This window comes from Ailuropoda melanoleuca, chromosome 5, assembly GCF_002007445.2.
Source record: "Ailuropoda melanoleuca isolate Jingjing chromosome 5, ASM200744v2, whole genome shotgun sequence".
NCBI classification, from domain to species: Eukaryota; Metazoa; Chordata; class Mammalia; order Carnivora; family Ursidae; genus Ailuropoda; species Ailuropoda melanoleuca.
In genome coordinates this window covers 97,591,264-97,613,889 of record NC_048222.1, presented here as the reverse complement: position 1 = coordinate 97,613,889, position 22,626 = coordinate 97,591,264, and the positions used below count along the sequence as shown (strand labels likewise).

Genomic DNA, 22,626 nt, shown 5'->3' with positions numbered 1-22,626 from the left:
TGATCACCTTTAAATCTGGCACGTCTGCCTGTCTGGGGGTGGTATTGGATCTAGTGTTGAAACTGGCACTTTTCCATGTCCTTAATCTCGTGGTCATTAAAGTGTCTGAAGGTGGCAGTAAGCACGGAAGGCAGGAGAGGAAAGCTTTCCCTGCAGCAAGTTACACATAAGGAAAATAAAATCTTAGAGGATTTATCCTATCTGGAGCAACTCGGAGCCAACCCTCGGGTTCAAAATGAATGCCCACTACAGCCCAAGCTTGCGGGCTGGACTTCTGCTCCGGGTCACCTTTCAGCCCCCTTGGCCTCGGCGTGGCGCCAGGAGGAGTCTGAGAGAGGCGGCTGGACTCCGCAGGGTCTCCCAGGAACTGGGTGGGGTGTGGGTACGCGGCACGGCGTGAGATAGGGAAGGGGTGGGGAGGGTAGGAAGAGGAGAGCCCAGCGCTTCGCACCCGGGCACCAGGACTCGCGTCTCCTCCTTGGAGCCAGGCAGCGCGGGGCTCTAGGCAGCTCCGCCGAGAGCGCCGCGACCACTCGCTGCCGGCGCCGGGCTCACCTGGTCGCGACGAAGGTGCTGCTCCGGAGGGAGGGCGCGGCCGGCGGGCGGGCGCAGGGAGAGCGGGGAGGCGGGACCGAGCGCGACGGGGCCGCCCCGCCCCCCGATGATGCGGCGCCAGCCGACTCGCCTCCGCCTTGTCACTCACTCCTCACCATGGTTGCAGCACAAAGCAACAAGCCCCGGAGGCCTCTTCCTCCCTGAGGAGCGGCTCCGGCGGCCGGAGAAGGCGCAGGAGGAGGAAGAGGCGGAGGAAGCGGAGGGGGAGTCGCCGCTTCCCAAACACTCTCTCCTAGGGGGCTGTGCGCGGCTCTCAGCTCTTGGCCCTCGGCCCTCGGACGCCCGCCGCCGGGAGTCCGGACCCGGGCTGCCCGTGGCCTTCTCTTCCCCCTCCCCCGCCCCGCGCAGACCGGGAACAAAGTTGCCGAGAGCGATTGGGCCGGAGGGCTGCAGCCCCGGCTGGGTGCTCTGGCCGCGGCGGCGCCGGCGCCGGGACAGCTCCGCTCCGGGCGCGCTGATGGGGGGAGGCGGCGGGTGGAGCCCACGGCGGCGGCCAAAGCAGCAGAGGCGGCGGCGGCGGCGGCGGGGCGGCCCGGGGGGATGCAGCAGCAGTCGGGAGGGACGGCCGAGCCCAATAGACGAAGACTAGGAACGGCACGGACGGCGGCGGAGGCGATCGGGCTTCTCAGCGCCCGGACCTGAGCCAGTCGTCCCGACGGCTGCTGCGGCGCCCAAGTGCCCGAGGACTAGGGACGCGGGAGATCCGAGTGCTTCGCGGAGACTCCCGGGTGGCGGCGCGAGCCCCTGAGAGGAGGGGCGACCCTCCGCGCGAGAAGGGAGAGGAGGCCCCGTCTGCCTGCGAGCCTTTCCTTTCGTTACTGCCGCTCGTACCTCCCTAAAAATAACTCAGGCCCGCCGGGGCCAGGAGGAGACGCCACTGTCCCCCCAGTGGAGCCGGGGGAGGCGTGTCGAGCCAGGCCGGGAGGGAGCCGGGCGCGCCAGGAAGCCTCTCCCGGCCGAGCGGCAAGGAAGAAGAGGAGGAAGGGGAGTTCCCGGCCGCCGAGCGCCCGCAGGGACCTCGGGGCCGCGGGTCGCTGGAGCTGCGCGCCTCCCGCCCCCTTCGCGCGGCCTCGCTCTCCTGCCGGGTCTCTTGCGCGCCTGTCCCGCGCTCCGGGCCGCCGGGCCCAGCGGAGCCGCCCCCCCGTAGGCCCCGCCGCCGCCGCGGTTTGGCTTATTAGCTTGGGCGGGCGGGCAGGCGGGCGGAGCGCGCAGGGCGGAGGCAGAGGCTGCGCTGGGCCGGGAGGAGGCAGACGAGGGTGCGGAGCGGCCCCGGCCGGGCCCACTGGGGGAGATGGCGTCCTACGTGGATAACAGCTTCCGCCAAGCGGTGATGAAGAACCCCGCCGAGAGGACCCCCCAGGTGAGACCCTCCGGGACTTGGCTGAATTTGTGCCTCGCCGGCTGCGCCGTTTCCTGTCCCCATCTCTCTTTCCTGACACAGTTGGCCCCGCGCACCCCACTTCTCCCATCAGGACCCCCAACTTTCAATGGCATCCCATCTCCGAATCTTTTCCCTTGGTCGTCCTGGGTTTATTTTTCCCTTTCCTCGATATTCTCCTTTTAGCTGCCCTCCCCATTATTGACCTTCCTCCTTCGTTTGCCCCGCGGAGGAGGGAATTTTCTAATTAGATTCCCCTCTTCCCAGTCCTACTCTGGAGCTTCTGAGTCTCGGTGGAGAGGGGAACTCACCTCCCCATGACCAGCTACTCCTGCCACCCCGGCTGCCGGCCCCTTATCCTTCCCATGCATGTGGCCCCTTCTGCCTTCAGAGTTCTGTGGTGTTTGAGGTGTAAGAAGGAAACTTGTATGGCTTTGGGAAAGACAAATCCGTGTTGACCTTCTAAAGTAAAACATTGAGATGTTTGTATATTTACTATTTTGGTTCTTTGAAGAAGGGATGCAGCTTTCCAGTGCAGAGGAAGAAAAGTTGATTCGGTTGGTGCTTTTAGTTTAAATTGCAGACATAACTGCGGAGCGGGCATATTCAAATACACCCCCCCCCCAAAGGGCACCCTGCGGATTCTTTCGGTGTTGCACAACCTTGTCAAAATTAGATAAGTTTGTTAACCTTTATACGTTCGTTTACTTTCAGGCTTATTGGTCCTCTTACTTTAAGTGGAGAAGTTGAGGATGGTGTTGGATTTGGTCGTCTCAAGTTGGACTAGAGAGGGGGAAATTTTATAAAAATGTGGTGGTTTGATTTTTTTTTTTTTTTTTTGCTTTTAGTTGCTGCCTAGTTAATGACGCATATTCCTAAGCATTGGGATGGTGACTACAGGGGATCCTGCTGCCAGCCCTCTTAAGACAAATAAGCCCTCCTGATCCTTGGGACCATCAGACATTTAGGATCTAATGCTTGAAAGAGTTACTTCACTTGTTAGGTGTTGGATGCCATCTGTTCAAACCGAAATGCTCTCCTTCTCTGATGTTGATTATTATTATTTAATGTGGGGAGAACAGAATAAATAGAATCACTGGCTGCCTTTGGACAAGGCCCAAGAATGGCACCTGGTACCGTTTTTGATTTTTCATTTTTCCTGATGGAGCCATCACATCTGGGGGATCATAGGTTACACATATTTACCACAAGAATGGAAGATGTGTGATAATTTTAAAAGAATATTCATTTCAGTATATTTTTGGAAAGTTCCAATTCTAAAGGATTATTTAGCAAAACCATGCAGTACCCTGCTTTGATCTTGTCCCTGGGCATTGCACTGCCTCCCATGTGCCATCCTCTACTGTTTCTTTTAAAATGGTCAACTGAATGAATCTTCTTCATCTGAAAATGCACATTCTCAGTGGTAGTGTGATGGAAAAGCAAATTTCAGTGAAACATTTCAATTCCTTTCAGTGTTTGAAGGACCAAATGAAATCACACAAGTTGAGAATATTAGAACCTAGGAAGGCAGGTTAGAAAATGATGTCATAGCCCTTTAGTGGATATTAGAGGGAGGGGGGAGCCTTGCCTTCGGTTGATTAATTAGAACAGCAATGACATCAAACCTATCAGTTGGGGGGGGTGGGGTCACCAAACAAGACTGGAAGAGACAAAACCTCCACTGTGAAAGCGTGTGGATTGTGCCAAATAAATGAACTGTTAAACTTTCCTCTTTTCGTGCCAATTGTGTAGAATAGAATGAAAACTGGCCTAGCGGAGAACTTGGCCTGATTCAGAAGTGGGCCGGTTACTACTAACACCACAACATGAAAGCTTCATTGATAATCTGAAAGCAGCACATGTCCCCCCACCAAACCTTCATAGGAAAAGTAAACATAGAGATAGCTACCAAACACTTTGAACATTGTTAAGTATCAGCCCCATTAACTTTGATATTCATTTGGTTATTCGTAATGCAAACCCCATGTTTGCTTATTGTTGTTTTCAAGAGAAAGTAGTTTGAAATGTGAATGTTTTCCCAACCTTACCTGGCTGGTTAAAAACCATCTTCTAAAAGTTTGAAATGTACTCAAAAGAGAAAAAAAAATGTTTTGGTAGAAGGTGCTTTTTATATGGAGTGCTTTGTTAATGTAAGCACTCACTGTATTGAGTGCTGGAAGTTTTTCTGTACCATCTTTTCTCAGTGCTAGAGAGAATTTTGTAATATGAGGAAAGCACATGTATTAAATTTGATATCACAAACAGAAGGATATGAATTAGGAAAGTTTTGCTGTCATGCTTCCTTCTGTTTTTCAGGATAGACTCGATAAAAGAGTTCATATGATTCTCATTACAGGCAAAAGGAATGCTTTAAAAGAATAGAGGAAATATATAATTTTTTTGTTAAATTCAGGTTTTGTGTTTTTTTTAAATCCCCACCATCCCCAAGAGAAACCCCAGTTTCTCTCTCAAACTCTGTGAATACATAGTTTTGTATTTGGGGTAATCAATTGCCTAGAAGTTAATAGTGATGTTACTAGTGGAACCTAAGACGTTAGCTAGAAGAGAATTTGAGGGTGGGGAGAGCCCCAGTGTAAACACAAACTTTGCAAATTAGCTTTCAAGCACACCTGGAAAATGGGAACCTGTTTTATTTAGCCATGTCATTAGAGAGGCAGAATGGTAAGGAGAAATTAAAAAAAAAAGTCATCTGAATTTTTAGCCAGATCATGCATACCTAGATTTAAGAGGCTGTCACTCTTTCACCTGATATTCTGAAATTATGAAAAAAATCTTTGATCCAGTGTGTGTCCCACATTTTGTGTCTGGAAACCTGGCTAAATTTTAGTCAATGGGGCACTGTATTTTAAATAACAAACCCCTTGAAAATAATGAACACTAAATGTTCTATTGATGTTTTTCAGTGCACCTATGTTGAAAAACAGGACTCTTAAGTAATTGCTTTATTAAACTATTTGGGTTTATGCTTTAATCATTTAAATGAGAAGCTTGGTCACCAAAGCAATTTAGTAAAGTAAAAGATGTAAATAAATTACAAACAGCTTTATTCCCCAAGGCTTTAAACAATAAAATGCTTTTTCTAAACCATTTTATTAACTTGTTGAGTTCAGACCCTTTGTAGCTGCTTCTGTAGAGTATTTATAGGCATGTTTTTAGTTTTTCAGGTGAAGCATCTATTGCTGAATTGTTTTCTTTCAAGATCTAATTTAATGTGTCTTTAGCTAGGTATAAGTTATTTTTAAAAATGGTGTGTGTAAAACACCTCCACTTCCTTTCTTCCTAGTTAATAATACTACTTTGTCCTTCACTATTGAAAATTGTTTTGGCTCTTGAACCTTTAGATTTAGTTTTTAACTCATGAATTTGTCAGCTGAGGGCTCATAACAGTGTAAGACTTCATTCTTTGCAAAGTCACTTAGTCATAATGAGAGAGCTGAAAAAATACGTTTTGCCCAGAGAACTTTAAATTATGAGAATCTGCACAAAAGGGTATCTCTGGTAAATATTTAATTTTCAAATCTAGTGGAAGAATTGTGTTTATTACAGTTACATTTTCCATTTGAATTTCTTTTTATCATTGTTTATGAGCAGTTTCATATTTTCATTTGATAACTTACACTGTGATTATATTTTAGCAAATGTTAGGGCTCTAGTAATAAATATTTGATTCTCAAGTAGTTTTTGTTCAAAAAATAGAACTAAATGATTTTTGTGCAGTTTAGAAAATCATACCTCACTAAGTAATTCCTATTTGGCCACAAGCATTTATTTACATTTCATACCAATGATACTTGAATTTATAGGTTAAAATATATTACATATTTATAACTGAAATGCTAATTTCAAACTGTAATAGCATGTGACTTTGAAATCTGTGGTAAAAATTAACATTTTTTTTGTGATATTGGTAGAAACTTAGTTGCCTTAACATAACCTTTTAAGCATTTAGTAATTAACAGTTCCATAATTAGCTTTGCATATGTTGGCTGAGGTTCAAAATGAATCTCTCCAACTGCAGTGCTGTATGTGGGCTGGTTTAATGCAGCTCTTCCCAGGCCCTGGCCTTTAACAGAACAGTTACAAAAAAATAATAACAAAATAAAACTAAGAAAAGGAAGGGGACTACCAGGTTGCCAACTTGTTTCATTTTTTTCCTCTCAAGAAAGAGTGTAAAATAACAAACTGTAACCTTCGATCACTATCATTTTATTGGTGGTGTTGCCCTTTAATAAGAAAGGGAGTATATACTGTCATTGCAAAGCTTAGTTCTCGAGATCAAAGATTTCTTGATTCATAAGAAAACTCACTGTTTTTGTTTTTTGGTTTTTAATTTTACTGTGGAAAACAACTTTATTGAGGTGGATTTTGGGGGGAGTTAAATGATAACAGTAGGTCTGCCTTTGCTGATATTTGAAATTTAAGTCACGTAAAGTGACAGTGGGGTACCCTTGAGATATAAATTAACTGTCTGAAGTAAAGATAAAATAACCCCTTTAAAAACACAAACTGTGCTGCTTCTTGACTCATTGGAAAACTTACTTTTTTTTTTTTTTTAGTGAAAAAAACTTGTAATTACCTGAAGTAACTTTGATCTAGCCTAAAGAGATAGGGAAATGTGGTGATAGTTCTTTGATATCTAAATTTTATGGACCATTCCCTCTCCTCACCCCATTTTTGGCACCAGATAGTTTTCTTATCTGTAAAATGAGGATAATAGCTTCCTGAGGTGGTTTTGTGGATTAAGTGAAAAAAGTACACTTACTATATAGTGCAGTGTCTAATAGTTTTTATCGTAGCACATTTTAATGAAATACTTTTTACTAGACCTTGGGAATTCAAAGATGAAATGAGACATCTGTCCCTCAAGTAACTCACCAATGTATTGCATCCTTTAAGTAGGATGTGATTCAGTGGTACGAAGAGGCTGTGGACTTCTTAGATGAGATGTCCCGTGCCAACACTTCGACAAGCATGTATTGAGTCTGAGGGGAGTAGGAAATTACCCATTAGTGGAGTAGGGGACATGCAGGATATTCCAGAAGTAGCACACAAGGTTGTAAGAAAATAGGTGTAGACCTTCGCTCCATGTGCTTGGAGCCAAGGGAGTGAGTAGGTGATGAGGAGTGATTCCACTGGAGTGTAGAAGGTTATGATTTGAAGGAGAGTGAGAGGAGAACAAGAAGTCTGTTAAAGACTGATGTCTGTTCTTCAGGCTTGAGATGGTTGGGAGCCTGAGTTACACAGTGGAGGTAGAGGTGGACTAGAATTGTTGCAGTAGTGGAATTTGTTGGACAGGCTGGCTGAATGTGTGTACATTTGTATCAGCTACTCATTGTATCAAACTGTGTGCACATGATGCCAGTTACAGCCTGATGGCAAGTGATTATGATGGACATTTCCTAGTTCTTACGAAAAACTTCTAAGTTGAATATATTTGTTACTAAAATTTTTTTTTTTTTATCTTACACTATGTTTCCTTCAACTTTGGTATCTTCTAAGTCTGGGAATCTAATATGAAATATCTGATTTATCATATCATTATGCCAAATATGTTAGTATTTCTTAATTTATAGTGATGTGATTTTTTTTTTCTTTTTGTAAGATTTTGTTTATTTGTCAGAGAGAGAGCACGAGAGAGGCAGAGGGAGAAGCAGGCTCCCCACTGAGCAAGGAGCCTGACTCTGGACTGGATCCAAGGACCCTGGGATCATGACCTGAGCCGAAGGCAGACATCTGACTGACTGAGCCACCCAGGCATCCCTGTAATGTGATTTTTAAGCGTTCTGTCCTTGGAAGAGTTGAGGAGTATCTGAATTAAAGCAGGAAAAAATGGATTTATTTAAATAAAAACTCACAAGTGACTTAGGATGGCACATTTAATGATTATAGTGGGTGTTTGAGAACACTTGGGATGGTATATTCCTCTATACCACTTTTGTTTAGTTTAGTTAATGTTGGTAAGTTAGGAAGGAGAAGCAAATTGTAGTACATATTATTGCTCTTTTGTAGATTTGTCAGATTGAATATGTATAGTCAAAATATGTTCAGTAGTTTTAATGTCAGCCTGTGTATGGAGAAAAACAAGCTGATTGCTACTTTATTTATGTTAGGATTTTTATCTTTTCAGAAAAAAAAAAACCCACCTCTGGTCTTACATGCTAATTAACCACTACTTACTGAACCATTTACCCCAAGTGCTTCTTGCTGTACTCAGGTGTTTCCTTTTCTTCTTCAATCTGTGAAAGGATTTACCTTTAGTGCCGTTGTGGTGGGGTTTTTATGGAGTGGAAAGTTTAGTCCTTGCATTTTTTTTTTTTTTTTAAAGATTTTATTTATTTATTCGACAGAGATAGAGACAGCCAGCGAGAGAGGGAACACAAGCAGGGGGAGTGGGAGAGGAAGAAGCAGGCTCATAGCAGAAGAGCCTGATGTGGGGCTCGATCCCAGAACGCTGGGATCACGCCCTGAGCCGAAGGCAGACGCTTAACCGCTGTGCCACCCAGGCGCCCCAGTCCTTGCATTTTAAATTCTCTTGGGTCCACCATTTCTGTGCTTTCACATCCATATGCATTAAAAGTGTTTTAGAGGAGTTGGTGTTAGTGACTTGAAGGGGAACTTTATTTTTGTCATTGGTACTAAATCCTCTTTGTTCTTGTAGATTTTCATTGCTTGCCTCTTAAAAATTGAAAATAATAAATTGTGGATGTTTAGGATTTTTTCAAATATTTAATATGAGCTAAATGAATTGAAATGAAAATGTATATTTTGATCAATCCTGCTAACTGTTGGTAGTTAAGTCGACAAAACAACACTCACCATAATAATTGACCCTTAGCATCTTTCTGTTCTCTAGCTCTTGGTATTTGTTCCTACCCAACCTAAAAGCTACTAAGAAGAGACCCTAAAGAAGAATTAGCCATTAGCTAGTTATTCTGAAGAGGCCTGATAGTAACTTTCTGAGAAGCTACCTAGCAGTCCATAGATCTAAAAGGGTGAGGCATGATGATGATAATCTGATTTCTCCTGAGTATTCACTCTTTCAAAACTCATTATCTTTTTTTTTATTTCAGTAATTTTTTAGTCTGAGATAATTGTGGATTCACATGTAGTTGTGAGAAATAATGCAGAGGTCCTGTGGAAACTTTACCCAGTTTTCCCCATTAGCAACGTTTTCCAAACTAGTATATTGCAATCAGGTTGTTGGCATTCATACAGTCAAGATGCAGAACAATGCCATCACCATAAGAATTCCTCTTGTTGTCCTTGTGTAGACATAATCATCCCCTGACCGGACCTCTGGCATGGACTAGTCTGTTCTCCATTGGTATAATTTTATCATTTCAAAAGTGTTATATAGATGGAATCATACAGTATTTGACCTTTGGGATTGACTGTCCCCCCCCCCCCAGTATAATTAAAGCTTGTTACCTTTTGGCTAAAATGAATTTCTACTGTTGTCACTGAATAGTTTGGGCTGTGTTTCTGAAATACCAGTAATATCTGGGGATTGGGGAGTGCAAGGTAAAGTGGATTTAGATAGTGACAATGGTGAGAAAATTCTGTGCTAATATGTATAAAATAATGACCAAAGATTATAAGCTCTTGGATGAACAAGAGTTATGATAGTACAACACATTTGGGATATTTCAATATATATAGTTTCTTTCCATAAAAAAAATAATTTTTTGGTCATAATGGAAGTGGTAAAGCTAGCCTTAGCCATCAGTGATCCCTCCTTTAAAAAAAATAACTTTATCTTCCATAACTGAAGTGACATTTTTACACTTCAGAAGACAGTCTAATGAATATCCTTATGAAGGAGTCCCAATGCTCAAATCAGGGACAGTTTGAACAAAATAAAAATGAGTTATAAGCTCCAGGGGAAAAAAATATCCATTAGCTCATACCAATATAAGTAAATAATTGAATACACAGATAAATGGGGGAGAAGAGACAGTTCTTTGTTACTCTAGAATTCCAATTTAAAAAAAACTTTAGAAGGAATGATGGAAATAGAAAATCACCAGTAGGCAAACATCACAGCAATAATTGTAAGCAAGAATACGCAGTCAGTGTCAAAATTAGTGGGTGAAAATATGAAAAATATATTTCAGAGGGGCACTGGGGTGGCTCAAGTCAGTTAAGCATCTGACTCTTGGTTTTTGGCTCAGGTCCTTTGCCCCTCTCACCACTCATGTGAATGCATGCTCTCTCTCTCCCAAATAAATTAAATCTTAAAAAAAAAGAAATATCAGATATCTTCAGAATATTTGCATAGTCTCACAGTATCTCCCCAAGATTGATTAATTATAAAGGGGAAATCAGTGCCTTTATGGTGAAGAAAACTGGTAGACACCAAATGAACCAGGTGAATCAAAGCTATGTCACCACTGTCAAATAACAAAATTCAGCTGAGTAAATTTGGCTTTTTTGAATGTTTCATGAATCAGGTAGCATCCCATCTAGCAAACAGGAAGGAGCTTGCAGAAGCTCTAGAAAATGGAAGGCTGAAGGGAGAAGGGATAATGAAAGAACAGATTACTTCATCTTCCTTTTGGGAGATGGAAAGGGTCTGTGTGGCAAACTACCTCATTGGTGTTGACCAGTTAAGACTAAATTCCTGGAGAAGGTTGAAGCTGCTGTTAGGTTAATTATGAAGCCTTGGTTTGGTTACATGGTTTAGCACAAGTGACTCCACTTTGGGCCTGTTGTTTCTTCTTAACACCAGTGATAAGACATTTCAACATCATGCTTCATTGAGAAGGGCACATCTGTGATAGTATTCTTTTTTTTTTTTTTTAAAGATTTTATTTATTTATTCGACAGAGATAGAGACAGCCAGCGAGAGAGGGAACACAAACAGGGGGAGTGGGAGAGGAAGAAGCAGGCTCATAGTGGAAGAGCCTGATGTGGGGCTTGATCCCATAACGCCAGGATCACGCCCTGAGCTGAAGGCAGACGCCCAACCGCTGTGCCACCCAGGCGCCCCTGTGATAGTATTCTTAACTAAAAATACTTCAACCTTAATGTCAGAAAATACTAGACAAACTCAAATTTTAGGACATTCTAGAAAATAGCTGTACTTGAAAGTGTCGAGTTTATGAAAGGATGAAATGCTGAAGAATTGTTACAGACTGAGACTAAGGAAATGTGATAAACAAATGAGATGTGAGATTCTGGATTAGATCCCGGACCAGAAAAAAACAAATGTTAGGGGTGCCTGGGTGGCTCAGTTAGTTGTTACGCATCTGCCTTCAGCTCAGGGCATGATCCCAGAGTACTGGGATCAAGCCCCACATCAGGCTCCTCCACTGGGAGCCTGCTTCTTCCTCTCCCACTTCCCCTGCCTATGTTCCCTCTCGCGCTGGCTGTCTCTCTCTCTGTCAAATAAATAAATAAAATCCTTAAAAAAAAAAAAAAAGAAAAAAAAGAAAAAAAAACCAAATGTTATTAGGACAATTGGTGAAATTTGAGCAGTTAGATAATTTTACTGTGGTTATTTTATTTGTTAGATTATGGGAAGCTAGGTGAGTATATAGAGAATATAGAGAATTATTTTTGTATAACTTTTTTATTCTAAAGTTATTTAAAATTTAAAAGGGAAAAAAAGTATAGCTTTTAGAGTTTTATTGTGACTGATAAGGGGCCGCATATTAAGATATTTTGAAAAATAATCTTTTTCCTGAGTAATGATTTAATGTTACCGAAGAGCCTAGTCCTTTTCTAGCTAAATGTCTTGTATGCATTGGACCATTAATGACATGTTCAAAGCAACATATTAGCTGGAAGAAATTTAAAATACACACGCACACTAATAGATAAGTGGACATGATGAGCTAAAGTAAGTTTTTAACTATTCGTTTTTATTTTTGTCCGAATTTTGTAGACATTCACAAGATGCCATGTATTTTACCAATTTTGAATGTTTCACAATCCTGAATTTTAGTAGATTAGTGTATTTGGCATAAGAAAAAATGTGTAGGAAATAAAATATTCCATGTACATTAAGCACAATAGAATAGGAATTGGGATAGTAGCTTAAGGAAGTCAGTCTAGGTTAAAATAGGGTTGTAGATTCTCCCCTCCCTCTTTTCCTTTCCTGTGAACTTAGAAATTATTTAAGTTATTACTTTTTGTGGGAGTGAGGGGGTGGATGGAAGGAAAAGGCAAGGGTGTGTATAAGAAGTTTGGTCAGAGGCACTATTACCACTATAGAGGTGATAATATTATGTAAACTGAGTGTGGTCAGTACACCTTCTAGGTGTACTGTTTATTTTATTAAAATAAATATTTTATTTTATTTTATTTTAATAAAAAAAAGAATTTCTTTTAAAATCAGCTCAAAGCAACGATGCCTGGGTGGCTCATTCGATGCAGTGGTTAAGCTTCTGCCTTGGGCTCAGGTCATGATCACAGGGTTTTGGGATTGAGCCCCTAATCTGGCTTCCTGTTTTAGCAGGGAGCCAGCTTCTCCCTCTCCCTCGCCCCTCTCCCCTGCTTGTGCTCTCTGTCTCTTTCTTTCTCAAATAAGTGAAGAAAGTCTTCAAAAAAATAAAATATCTTTACCAATATTTTTTCCCTTCATCTGTACACCTTTGTATTTCAATTATAAAGCCAAATTCTACCATCCACCCACTTTCCCAGCCCTCTGCCCTCCATTAGCCATCTACTTTTCCTATTTATTTATTTATTTATTGTAAATACTGGAGAATGCATGCTGTATTTGTATATTTGTTTTTCTTCTAAAACAAATTGGCACTGGAAGATTGGATTAAAAATATGGGACCTAACAGTTGAGAAAACTACAAATAAACTTAAGTCTGAAAGTATTTACTCCTTTCAGTTATAAAGACATAAACCATTATTTATAGTAATAAGAAATAAGTAATAAGTAATAAGAAATTGATAAAAAATATATATTTCCAAACAACTAGAGATGAGTTTTAAACAGTTAAGAGTTTAAAATAATGAAATGCAGTAGTGTAAAATGCCAAGAATTGAGGTAAGGAGAATTTGACTGCATTTCAGTTTTGTTTTTAATCTTAATGTTTGATCCCCCTACTTTTGTAGAACTCAAAGAAATGGAGAAGCAAATTTAAGGGGGCACATTTTATCTGCATACCTGCTCCTACTCCTTCTATTTGGGAAACCACAAACTTCTTTTAGAGACAGGCAATGTAGGAAGAGACCCAGAAGTTCTTCGCAGTGTCCATCTCCAAACCTAATGATTAGGATGAGTGGGAATTCCTATCTTGATTGCATTTTCTTTGGTATGGTTTAAATCTACATTACACAGAGAAGACTCTGGGAGGTAACAAGATAAAGTCATTTCACTTTAGAAGAATATAGTCCATATTCCCACTTCAGATATTCTGGGCTGGCTATTTTCCTTTGTAGTTATACATTTCTATCTTTAGTTGTGTTCACAGAATAGTTATTTTGAGTTCATTTAGTGTATTTCCTTTATGTAACCTAGTTGTCATGTATTACCTTGTACCTTGGACTTTGGTGTCAAACAAACTGCTTTTTGGTCCTGGGCAGGTTATTTAACTTTAGTTGATTTTAGGCCTTTGGATTTCATGGACTATTAAAATTTCATAAAACACTGGGGCACTGACATTGATTTGTCACTTATTTTGCCAACTAAGTATGTTAAAATGAATATAAACTCGTTCTCCACTATTCCCATTTCATAAAAGAAAGGACATTTTAATATCATAAAAATAGAAAACCTTAGAATAGGTAAATTTAGCATTGTTTTATTGTTATTTTTGTCAAGGATTGATGAAAATTTTACAATGGCTATGTATGGTAAAATTACCACCTATCATTGTGAGAATTAAATGTGTTCATGTATATTACAGTTGTTTAACAGTCTCTGGCATAAATAAGTTAATGAAGAGTTAAGAATCATAGGTAATAGTTTAATATTTTCATGTTTATTATTATTTTTAAATAATTGGTATTCAGGCCATCTGATCTTTTTCTCTTAGATAATTTTTCATCGTTAGTATGCCTTATGGCGAATTCACCAAAGTGATTTATAACATGAGTCAATTTCATAGGCTTGATTCATAGCATAAACTGTGTTAGGATTGCTAGTCTACAGGTTACCAAAAACTATATGCATAGGCTTAGCCATGGGCTTATTTTCCTCACACAATAAGAAATCTAAGGGTGGTTAGTATAAGATTGGTGCAGATGCTCCAGGGTGTCACTAAGGAAACTGGCTCAGTCTCCTACTTAGCATGTGATTTTAGTTTTCAAAATCCCAAGATGACAGCTACACCACCAACCAGGAGAGAAGGGAGAATGTTTTCTTGGTTAAGAGTTCATCTTCTGTTTTGAAGGAAAACCCTTTCCAGGTACTTGTCCTTGGCCAGAGCTGTGTCACATGACTAGTAGTGGCAAAGGAAGCTGGAAATAAGAGTATTTTGCTTTTAAACCTCCATATTACAGAAAGGCAGCAAAGAGAGAGATTAAAATGAATGAGTGCTGTGAGCTGATAGTATTTGTCCAACTTACTTCGCAGAGGAAACAGATAATGGTAGTAAGTTGATGTGGTGATTCTCAGGAGCCCTCTTTGAAAATGTTACTGGAATATACAGCTATGTTATTGTAGCTTCAGTTATGGAATCATACAGATATATTTGATTTCTTGGTTCACTTATTAGGTGTATGGTTATTAATTTTCTGCACTGCAATCTCTTATCTGAAAATAGAGAAAAAAATGCCAGTGGGTGAACATTATATGTAAATATAAACTTATAAAAATTTATATTTATTGAGTATCAATGTAACTTTTAAACATAATTATTTCTAAGTGGTAACTATTGATTTTCATATTGATTTAAAGTTGAATGTAGGCTTATATTTCTTAATTTGTTATTTTTGCTTCAAATTTATTTTTAAAATTTCAGAAATTTTATTTCATTTTTAAAGTGCTCCATTTGTGTGTTCTTATATGACTACATGTCGTAAATACTTTGTCATGTTTCTGTGACTTTAAGGTTGCAGTTGTCATTCCTCCTAGAAGTTGAGTCATCACTTTATAAATACATATACATCTGTATATAAAACATTTGTAAAAGATAGCTGTTTAAATAGTTTTCTGTGCTTTGTTGAATCCATATCTGTATCATAAACTTAGTATTTAACAAAAATGGTTTGATAATGAATGTCACACAAAACTAGCTTTGATACTCAAACTTTAAGTATGCACTGTGTCCTGCCTTAGAGCAATTGTGTTTAGTTATGAGCTTTTTATGGTAGCATTCAAGATTTATATAGATAAATGGTGCTTATGTGTAGTGAGGTCAGTTAAACAATTTGCTATCAGAAACTAATGGATAGAGATGTTATTGGAAAGAGTCCTGGCTATTTGTCATTTAAAAATAGTCTGTGTTTTCATAAGTTACTTGTTTGGGTGGGGTGAGTATATAATAAATTCCTGAAATTGAGTCTAAGTTAGGACCCCGATTTCATTTACAATGGGTTAGCTTGTACTGTGTCAATCATCTTTGCTAGAGAGCCTGCTGGTCTGGGACTTAACTATCCATCTTTAAAGCTCAGTACTTGGCGTACCTTTTGGTGCAGAATTTGAGCTAATAAATGTTTAATGACTTGATCTTTCTTTCCTGAGAGTTTGAGATACAGGGAAAAAGTAATTATATACTTCTATATTAGTAGCAGGTTGAGAATAAAAGCTGAAAAGGAGTAGTAATTTTTGGTTCAGTTTCTGTAACACATAAGTCCTCCTATTTTATAGAAACATGTACCTTTCTGGAATGAGGTTATTTTTATTGAGTATCAGGCAGTTGCCTCCCTGTGAGTTTAATCACTTTGGTGCTAGTATTTCAGACTGTCATTTACATGATGTTTTCACTGGCATTTAACACAGGGTATAAATTCTTTCTCTGGGCTCCTGTGACATTTTTGTCCTATTATGCAAATTTTTTATTACTTTGAGATTTTTGACTATCATCAGGAACAGTAATTTAAATTAATGACAGACTTAAGTTATAAAATTAAATTCTATTCTAGTATCTAAAACTAATTTGCTGACTGTTACTAAGTAGAGATCCTAGCCTTGACCTATTTTGATAGATAAGACTATTTTTTAATTGTAGAATGATTTACATGCAAATATATTAACTTCTTAAGGGGTGATGTCAAGAATAGATTAAATATATTCCATTGAAATCTTACTCAACTTACTGATTATGTATAAAACTTTAAGAAAAAGTAAGCTGTAATAAAACTTACTGAAGGTAAATTTTATAGATTTTTAGTGAGAGACAATATTAGTTAAATACATAGACGGAGGAGTATTTTAACTTTCACTTCATTGTCTTCTACTTTTCACCGGTTTTCTATTTTTAATTTTGACATGTAACTGCGCCTCTTCATGGAAGGAGGTGATGTGATTTCTGGAGTATCTGGAAGGCCCCTAATCCATAGAACGCTTCCCTCATCTTATGATGTCTAAGGTGACAGTGAGGAAAACCTGTCAATATTGGTTCTTGGTATTGAGTGGAACCTTAGAGATTAGCTGATCATTGTCCCACCGACCTGTAGATGGACCCTGGGAAGCTTCTCAGGGGCCTTTGGGGAGGCCTGGAAATCTAGCCTAGCTTGCACACTTAATTTTTATTAGAAAAAGGAGCTTTACCACTAAAAAATGTTGAAAATTCCTGGTCTAGTTTGGACTCCTGAGTAGAAGTAGTAAACAACAAGAGTAGTTGAGTGAATTTCTCCAGACAGAGCCAGCAAGCTCGAAAGTTTAATCGTCTACATCAGGGTGAGCAAACTCTTGCCCTTGGACCAAATTCAACCTATAGCCTGTTTTGTAGGTAAAGTTTTGTTGGAGCACAGCCATGCTCATTCTTTACATATTGTCTGTGGCTGCTTTCATACTATGGAGGCTGGGTTGAATAGTTGACAGAGACGGTGTTGTCTGCAAAGCATTAAAACCTTTTATTGTCTGGCTCTTCACAGAAAAAGTTTGCCCTTTCTTTTAGACCTTCATCTTGGTGAAAATGCAGATACTTTTGGAAGAGTGTGGGTGTTGGGTGACTATTCAGTACTGTTATCAGTAAACCTCAGAGAAATGGAAAGTTCCTTTTTAATATTTGATAAAATGAGGAGTCTATGAAACTTTGCTAAAAGAGTGTATTTTATAATTTCAAGGGGCTCCTTCTATTAAAAATATAGCAGTATAATCAGCAAAAATGTCTTTTTTTTTCTAATTATATGCCTTAAATTGAAGTGTGTATTTTTCTCAGGGATAACTGTAGGGTTCTTTTGGAGTTGTTTATAATGTAGTTCGGAGCAGATTCAGTTAAATAACTTTTTTCAGTGGTCTGCTCTACAGTTTAGAAGACTTCAGAATGAAGAAGATAGGCTGGAAATGTGTATCAAATTGGCCAGAACATTACGTCACCTGACCATTATTTTTCTTTCTCACTCAGTATTCTAACTCAGAATTTATGTTACAGTGATTTTTAGGAAATGTCAGTCAGTTGCTTGAACTCTTCAGTTATGAATGTTACAGTTGCTATTCCATAGTCTATCACTAGTCAATTCATAAAATGAGAACTTTAGGAACTTTTTAAAGAGTAGGCCCCCATATTGTAAATCAATTTTCTTGGCACATGTCATGTATTTTCATTTCTTGTAAGATAACTTGTGAAAGTTTAGTTTTGTTTTTTTTGTTTGTTTGTTTGACAGAAAACAAATTTGTTACCTTAGAAATAAGTGCTGTTTAGTGAATGAAGGTGATGTAATCAATACTACAGGAAATGAAAACACTGATTTTCAATTCTATTAATCTATAAGCTTTGTGTTCTATTACTTAAACACCTTTGTAAATAAATTGGCCATTTATTTTGCCAACAATAACATAAAAGCTTAGGAACCATTCAAACTGCGTATTTAGAAAGTTAGTGAAACTTGTGGGATAAATTTACTCACTAATTCTTAGCAAGGCGGTTTTCTCCTTTTGTGACAGAACATTTAATTCCATATTTCTCTTTTGTTATACTGAAAGTGTTAATTCCTTCATATTTTGCATATACTCCATAAGAAGTATCTTGCTGACTGCCCTACTGGTTACAAAAAAGTGTGTGTTTCACTGCCTTCTGGTTTGCTTACAGTCTTGAAACGTTTAATCATGCTAGGTTAGGAATTTCTGGTCTGTTCGATATGCAGTGGGGAATCTTTGGAAGCTTTTGAATCCAGGCAATGAGTCAAGATATAGCTTGAAGATAAATTTGTAGTGTTGGGATGGATGTGAAGGTCATGGAGGATAGCTGGGGCTTTTGACATGCTTAAGGCATACCTTCAAGTAGACTGGGTGCACTGGACTAGAAATGACATGGAGATGGATCTATATCAGTTCAAAATGAAACAGACAAACGTGAATGGACGAGGGATCAGCAATGGCTCAGGACTCTTCTCGGAATGGACGACTGTATTATTTTCTTTTTTGTGACTGTTCTGAATGATCAACTTACGGTGTAAGGGCAAGATACATGGCTGTTTTTGCATTTTATACTAGGTATATGTTAAGAATAATTTCTTACTAATTTAACACTGTTAACTGTACTGGAATCAAAATAAAACAACAGCAAAAAAGGAATAACATCTTATAGTCCATTGACTGTAGATTGTGAGGATAAAGTAAATGAGGAAATTTGATTTGTCAGGAAAGCTAAAGAGGAATTTGAAGAGAGGTAGGGGCACAGAATATGGGTTCTTATTACCTTACCTTGTGTGTGTGTGTGTGTGTGTGTGTGTGTGTGTGTGTGTGTGGCATTAAACACATTAAGTTTTTCATTCCTCGGTTGTTTCTTGGGCCCTCAATGAGAACTTCCAACTGATTTTAGGCCTCAAGGATTTAATAAGTCTTCTGCAATTGCAAGCCTGTAGTCATTTTACCGAAGAGGTATCTTTACACAGAGGAATGAGGAAGAGTGGACTTATCCCAGCCTACTTTCACTATTATGTAAAACAGCAGAAACAAAGCTACTTTGTCAATCTCTTATTTTTAATTCCTATGTATAGCCAGATAAGGAGTAGGACTTTTAATCATTCTAATAAAGGAGCTCTCTGTGATCTTTACAGATGAACTCTGAAAGGAAAAAAGAAATTTTATTCCATAATAGTATTATTAACATAACTGTTCACAAACATCTTAAAGACACTGGATATAATATGTATTATTTATTTTGTTTATCTGTTACTGTTCACCCAATATAGTTTTTCTGAGTCATACAGTTTCGCTCCTAGGAAGGATATATTTTTGTCTAGGTTGTTGTCTTCAGTTTTCCAGCCTCCTAACTTTTTGTAAACTGTGTCTGTGGCCTTTTTCTAGGTTTCAAGAAATTTGGAGTTAGATGAAAAGTTCTAATAAAATTTTCTTCCTGAATTAGGCTTTCATCATGAGAAAGACAAAACAAAGTGAAATTATTGAGCTCTGTAAGGCTATTGGATATATCAGGCCCCAGTACCTGGTGCATGCTGGGTGCTCTGCTCAATTAAGCAATTTTGTGTTGTACTCAAAGATACCCTAATTTCCATTTAATTTGTAGTCAAGAATTATTTTTACTGCTACTTTATCTTATTTAAAATAACTGTAGGCGTACTATCTAAACCTTGAAATTGGACTCAGAGATATAACTGTTTACTTTTTATTAAGTTGTTTACCTTTCTCTATCTCTCATCCAAACAAACTTGGATGAGTTTATCATCTTTCCTCTTTGTAGGGTGCTATGGCATTGTCTTCAGTAGCTGTTAATTTCCTTGCAATTACACAAGTAATTTTTAAGTAATTAGTTATATAACTTGTACATCAGTGGTAATACGTTATATCGAATGTATTAAAGAAAAGACTATTCCAATGGGATTTGGGGGGTTAGAAGTAAAATTACTTAGTTGAGAGCATTTGCTCTAATCGAGGTGTAGGAGGGAGATACCATTCCAAATTTGCAACAGTGTCTTGACAGCATTAAGAGAAACTTTGTAGAAAATACTAATGAAAACATTATTGCAATGTACATAGTATCAGAACTCCTCACTCCCAAATAGAAATGTTCTTAGTGTTTACTCTCCTTCAGCTACTTTTCCTTAGAGGATAATCAATTTTTATCTCTTCACATGTTAGTTATCTCAGTTATTTATGAAAACAGCTAATTATTGTAGTCTTCTGAAAGGGTCAAAATTTAAAACTTTAAAACATGTACAATATTTTGTACATTTCTACTTTTGATTTTTTTTTTTTTTAAAGAAGAGAGTAGATGTTAAACATATTGAATCAATTTTCAGGAAAACAATATTTACCTTCAAATTGGTTGCAACAAAATAGCATGGGGGAAAGAAAGCAAAAACCAAAAACCAAAAACTAGCAGCTCCTATAACTGTTTGGAATTCTGATGGAAAGCAGTCCTTACTTCTCATCAAGTTGGGTGAAGTTTTTTAGGAAGAATGAGAAGAAAGATCTCACCCATAAAATCTGGGCCTTTAAATCTGGCTTTTTGTACATCTTACAGTTTTCTTTATATATGAAATAGGCTAAATGACTTACTGTAAAATGTCATTTATTCTATTTTTTGTCCAGGTCTTTAAAAAAATGCCTAATCTCTGCCATCTCTTTCAGAAGATTAATTTCTTAGAATGTTCTTAATTTATTGGATAAACACTCCCGTCTACTGATTATGAAAATAGCTACATTAAAAATACTTACATACTTACATACCATGCTTGTCCTTCTTCCTCTCTGCTTTTAGGCTAGGTCCTAATTTCCATTTCCCTTCATTTTTACTTCTCTCAGTTGATTATAAGATCAAAGTTATAAGAGAAATGCTGTTGTGGATCTCTTTACTTAGGACGGTATTTTAAGGAAAAAACCTGAGGCCTCATTTCTCATTGTTAAGTAGGACCCATTCATGTGGATGGTAATTGTCCAGAATGACACTTGTAACCACAGAGAACAATAATCTTGAATGATCTTCTGCGTAAAGTGCCCCTGTGTTTGAACTGATTCCGTAAAAAGCTAACTGTGGAGTTCGGGAAAGAAAACATTAGTTTATTTTCCTTTCTAGTTCTTCTTTCCATTCCAACTGCCATCCTTCTCAGGCCTTATCAATGTCACGCAAAGCTTTTGATTTCTTCTCTTTTTTTACCCATGCTAGTAGCTCTTCATTTACTGCTGCTCTCCCACCTTCATAGCTGTCCTGGTCATTTAAGAACTAACTGAAAATTTTTCCTTCAGGAAGCTTTTTCTGGTCCCTTGGGCAAGAGGCTGAATTTTTCTTTATGGGATGTTTACTATTGTTAGCTTGTGTATCTCTTTAAGGCATTTATCCTCTGGTAATTATTTCGTAATTATTAGCTATACACATCTTACCTCTTCTTTTAAATGGCAGAATTCCTTAAAGGTGATATCTTATTGACATTTATATTCCCATGAGGTTTTATTTATTTATTTTTTTGTTTTTTTTTAAAGATTTTATTTATTTGACAGAGACAGCCAGTGAGAGAGGGAACACAGCAGGGGGAGTGGGAGAGGAAGAAGCAGGCTCTCAGCAGAGGAGCCCGATGTGGGGCTCGATCCCATAACGCCGGGATCATGCCCTGAGCCGAAGGCAGACGCTTAACCGCTGAGCCACCCAGGCGCCCCTCCCATGAGGTTTTAAAAGACCTTGGCATTTAATAAATATTTTAGTGTATAGAAGTGTATGTCAGACATTCTCCTGTAATTCAGTAAGCAGTACTGATGGGGAACAACCCATTCTGGTACAATTTTAAAATTTAACTCTTAGAAAATTATATTTATTTCATTGTAACATAAGTTAGGTTTATGATTATTTTAAGACTGTGCCCAATTGTTTCTTAGAATTGCCTGATTAGGTGATAGTGCTTCAAATTTTACTTAGTCATCATGACTTGTGTCAGCCATGGAAGCAAAGTCAAAAGTAAAACCTGAATTCTAGGCATGACGTTATGAATTTCTAAGCCCTGGACTTCAGTTTGTTGCTTTGGATTATATTTTGGTATGTATCCATTTGCTTTCACTGGATTCTGAACTTTTTATTTTATTCATCTACCTTTTAACCTTTCTTAAGCTACATCAAGAATATTTCAAATCATATATTCAATCTCTTTAAGATCCAAAAAGAAAAAATCGAGAGTAATAATGCCTTAAACTATCTATCTATTATTATTATTATTATTATTATTATTATTATTATTATTATTATTTTGCATTGATGTCACTCTAATGATGCCATTCATTTTTGGGGTCTCTAATTCTAATGAGGAAGAGTAGCTGGAAAAGGACTGGTGTTATACCCCTCATTCTCTGTGTGACTTTGGCAACTTTCATTTGGCCATGGTTATTGTGCTGTGTAAAATAGGGCACCTTGTCTGCCTTACCTATTTTTCAGGGTGGTTGAAAGCCTGAAATGAGTACAATATATGAGAAGGTACTTCACAAATGGAAAAGTCTACACTACGTAAGGCATTACTATCCCTGACACAGCCAAAGTATTAGTGCCAGTAGAAATTGCGAACCATTTGTAAAGGTAATAGACTAAGATCCTTTTAATATT

General features: G+C 38.6%; 1 protein-coding gene across 11 annotated transcripts in view; it reads left to right on the top strand.

Moving 5' to 3' along the window:
- Window positions 1-699: 699 nt before the first annotated feature.
- Window positions 700-22,626, top strand: part of RAPGEF2 (Rap guanine nucleotide exchange factor 2) — a 231,490-nt gene continuing 209,563 nt past the window's right edge. For 9 of the 11 annotated variants that reach the window (XM_002921668.4, XM_019802224.2, XM_019802220.2 and 6 more), the window contains exon 1: window positions 700-1,975. In XM_002921668.4, coding sequence (XP_002921714.1) covers window positions 1,907-1,975 — 69 coding nt within the window. In that variant the 5' untranslated portion in view covers window positions 700-1,906. Of the gene's footprint in view, window positions 1,976-21,980; window positions 22,069-22,626 lie in introns of those variants that run through there. The other 2 variants (XM_034661432.1, XM_034661431.1) reach the window with 2 other exon arrangements.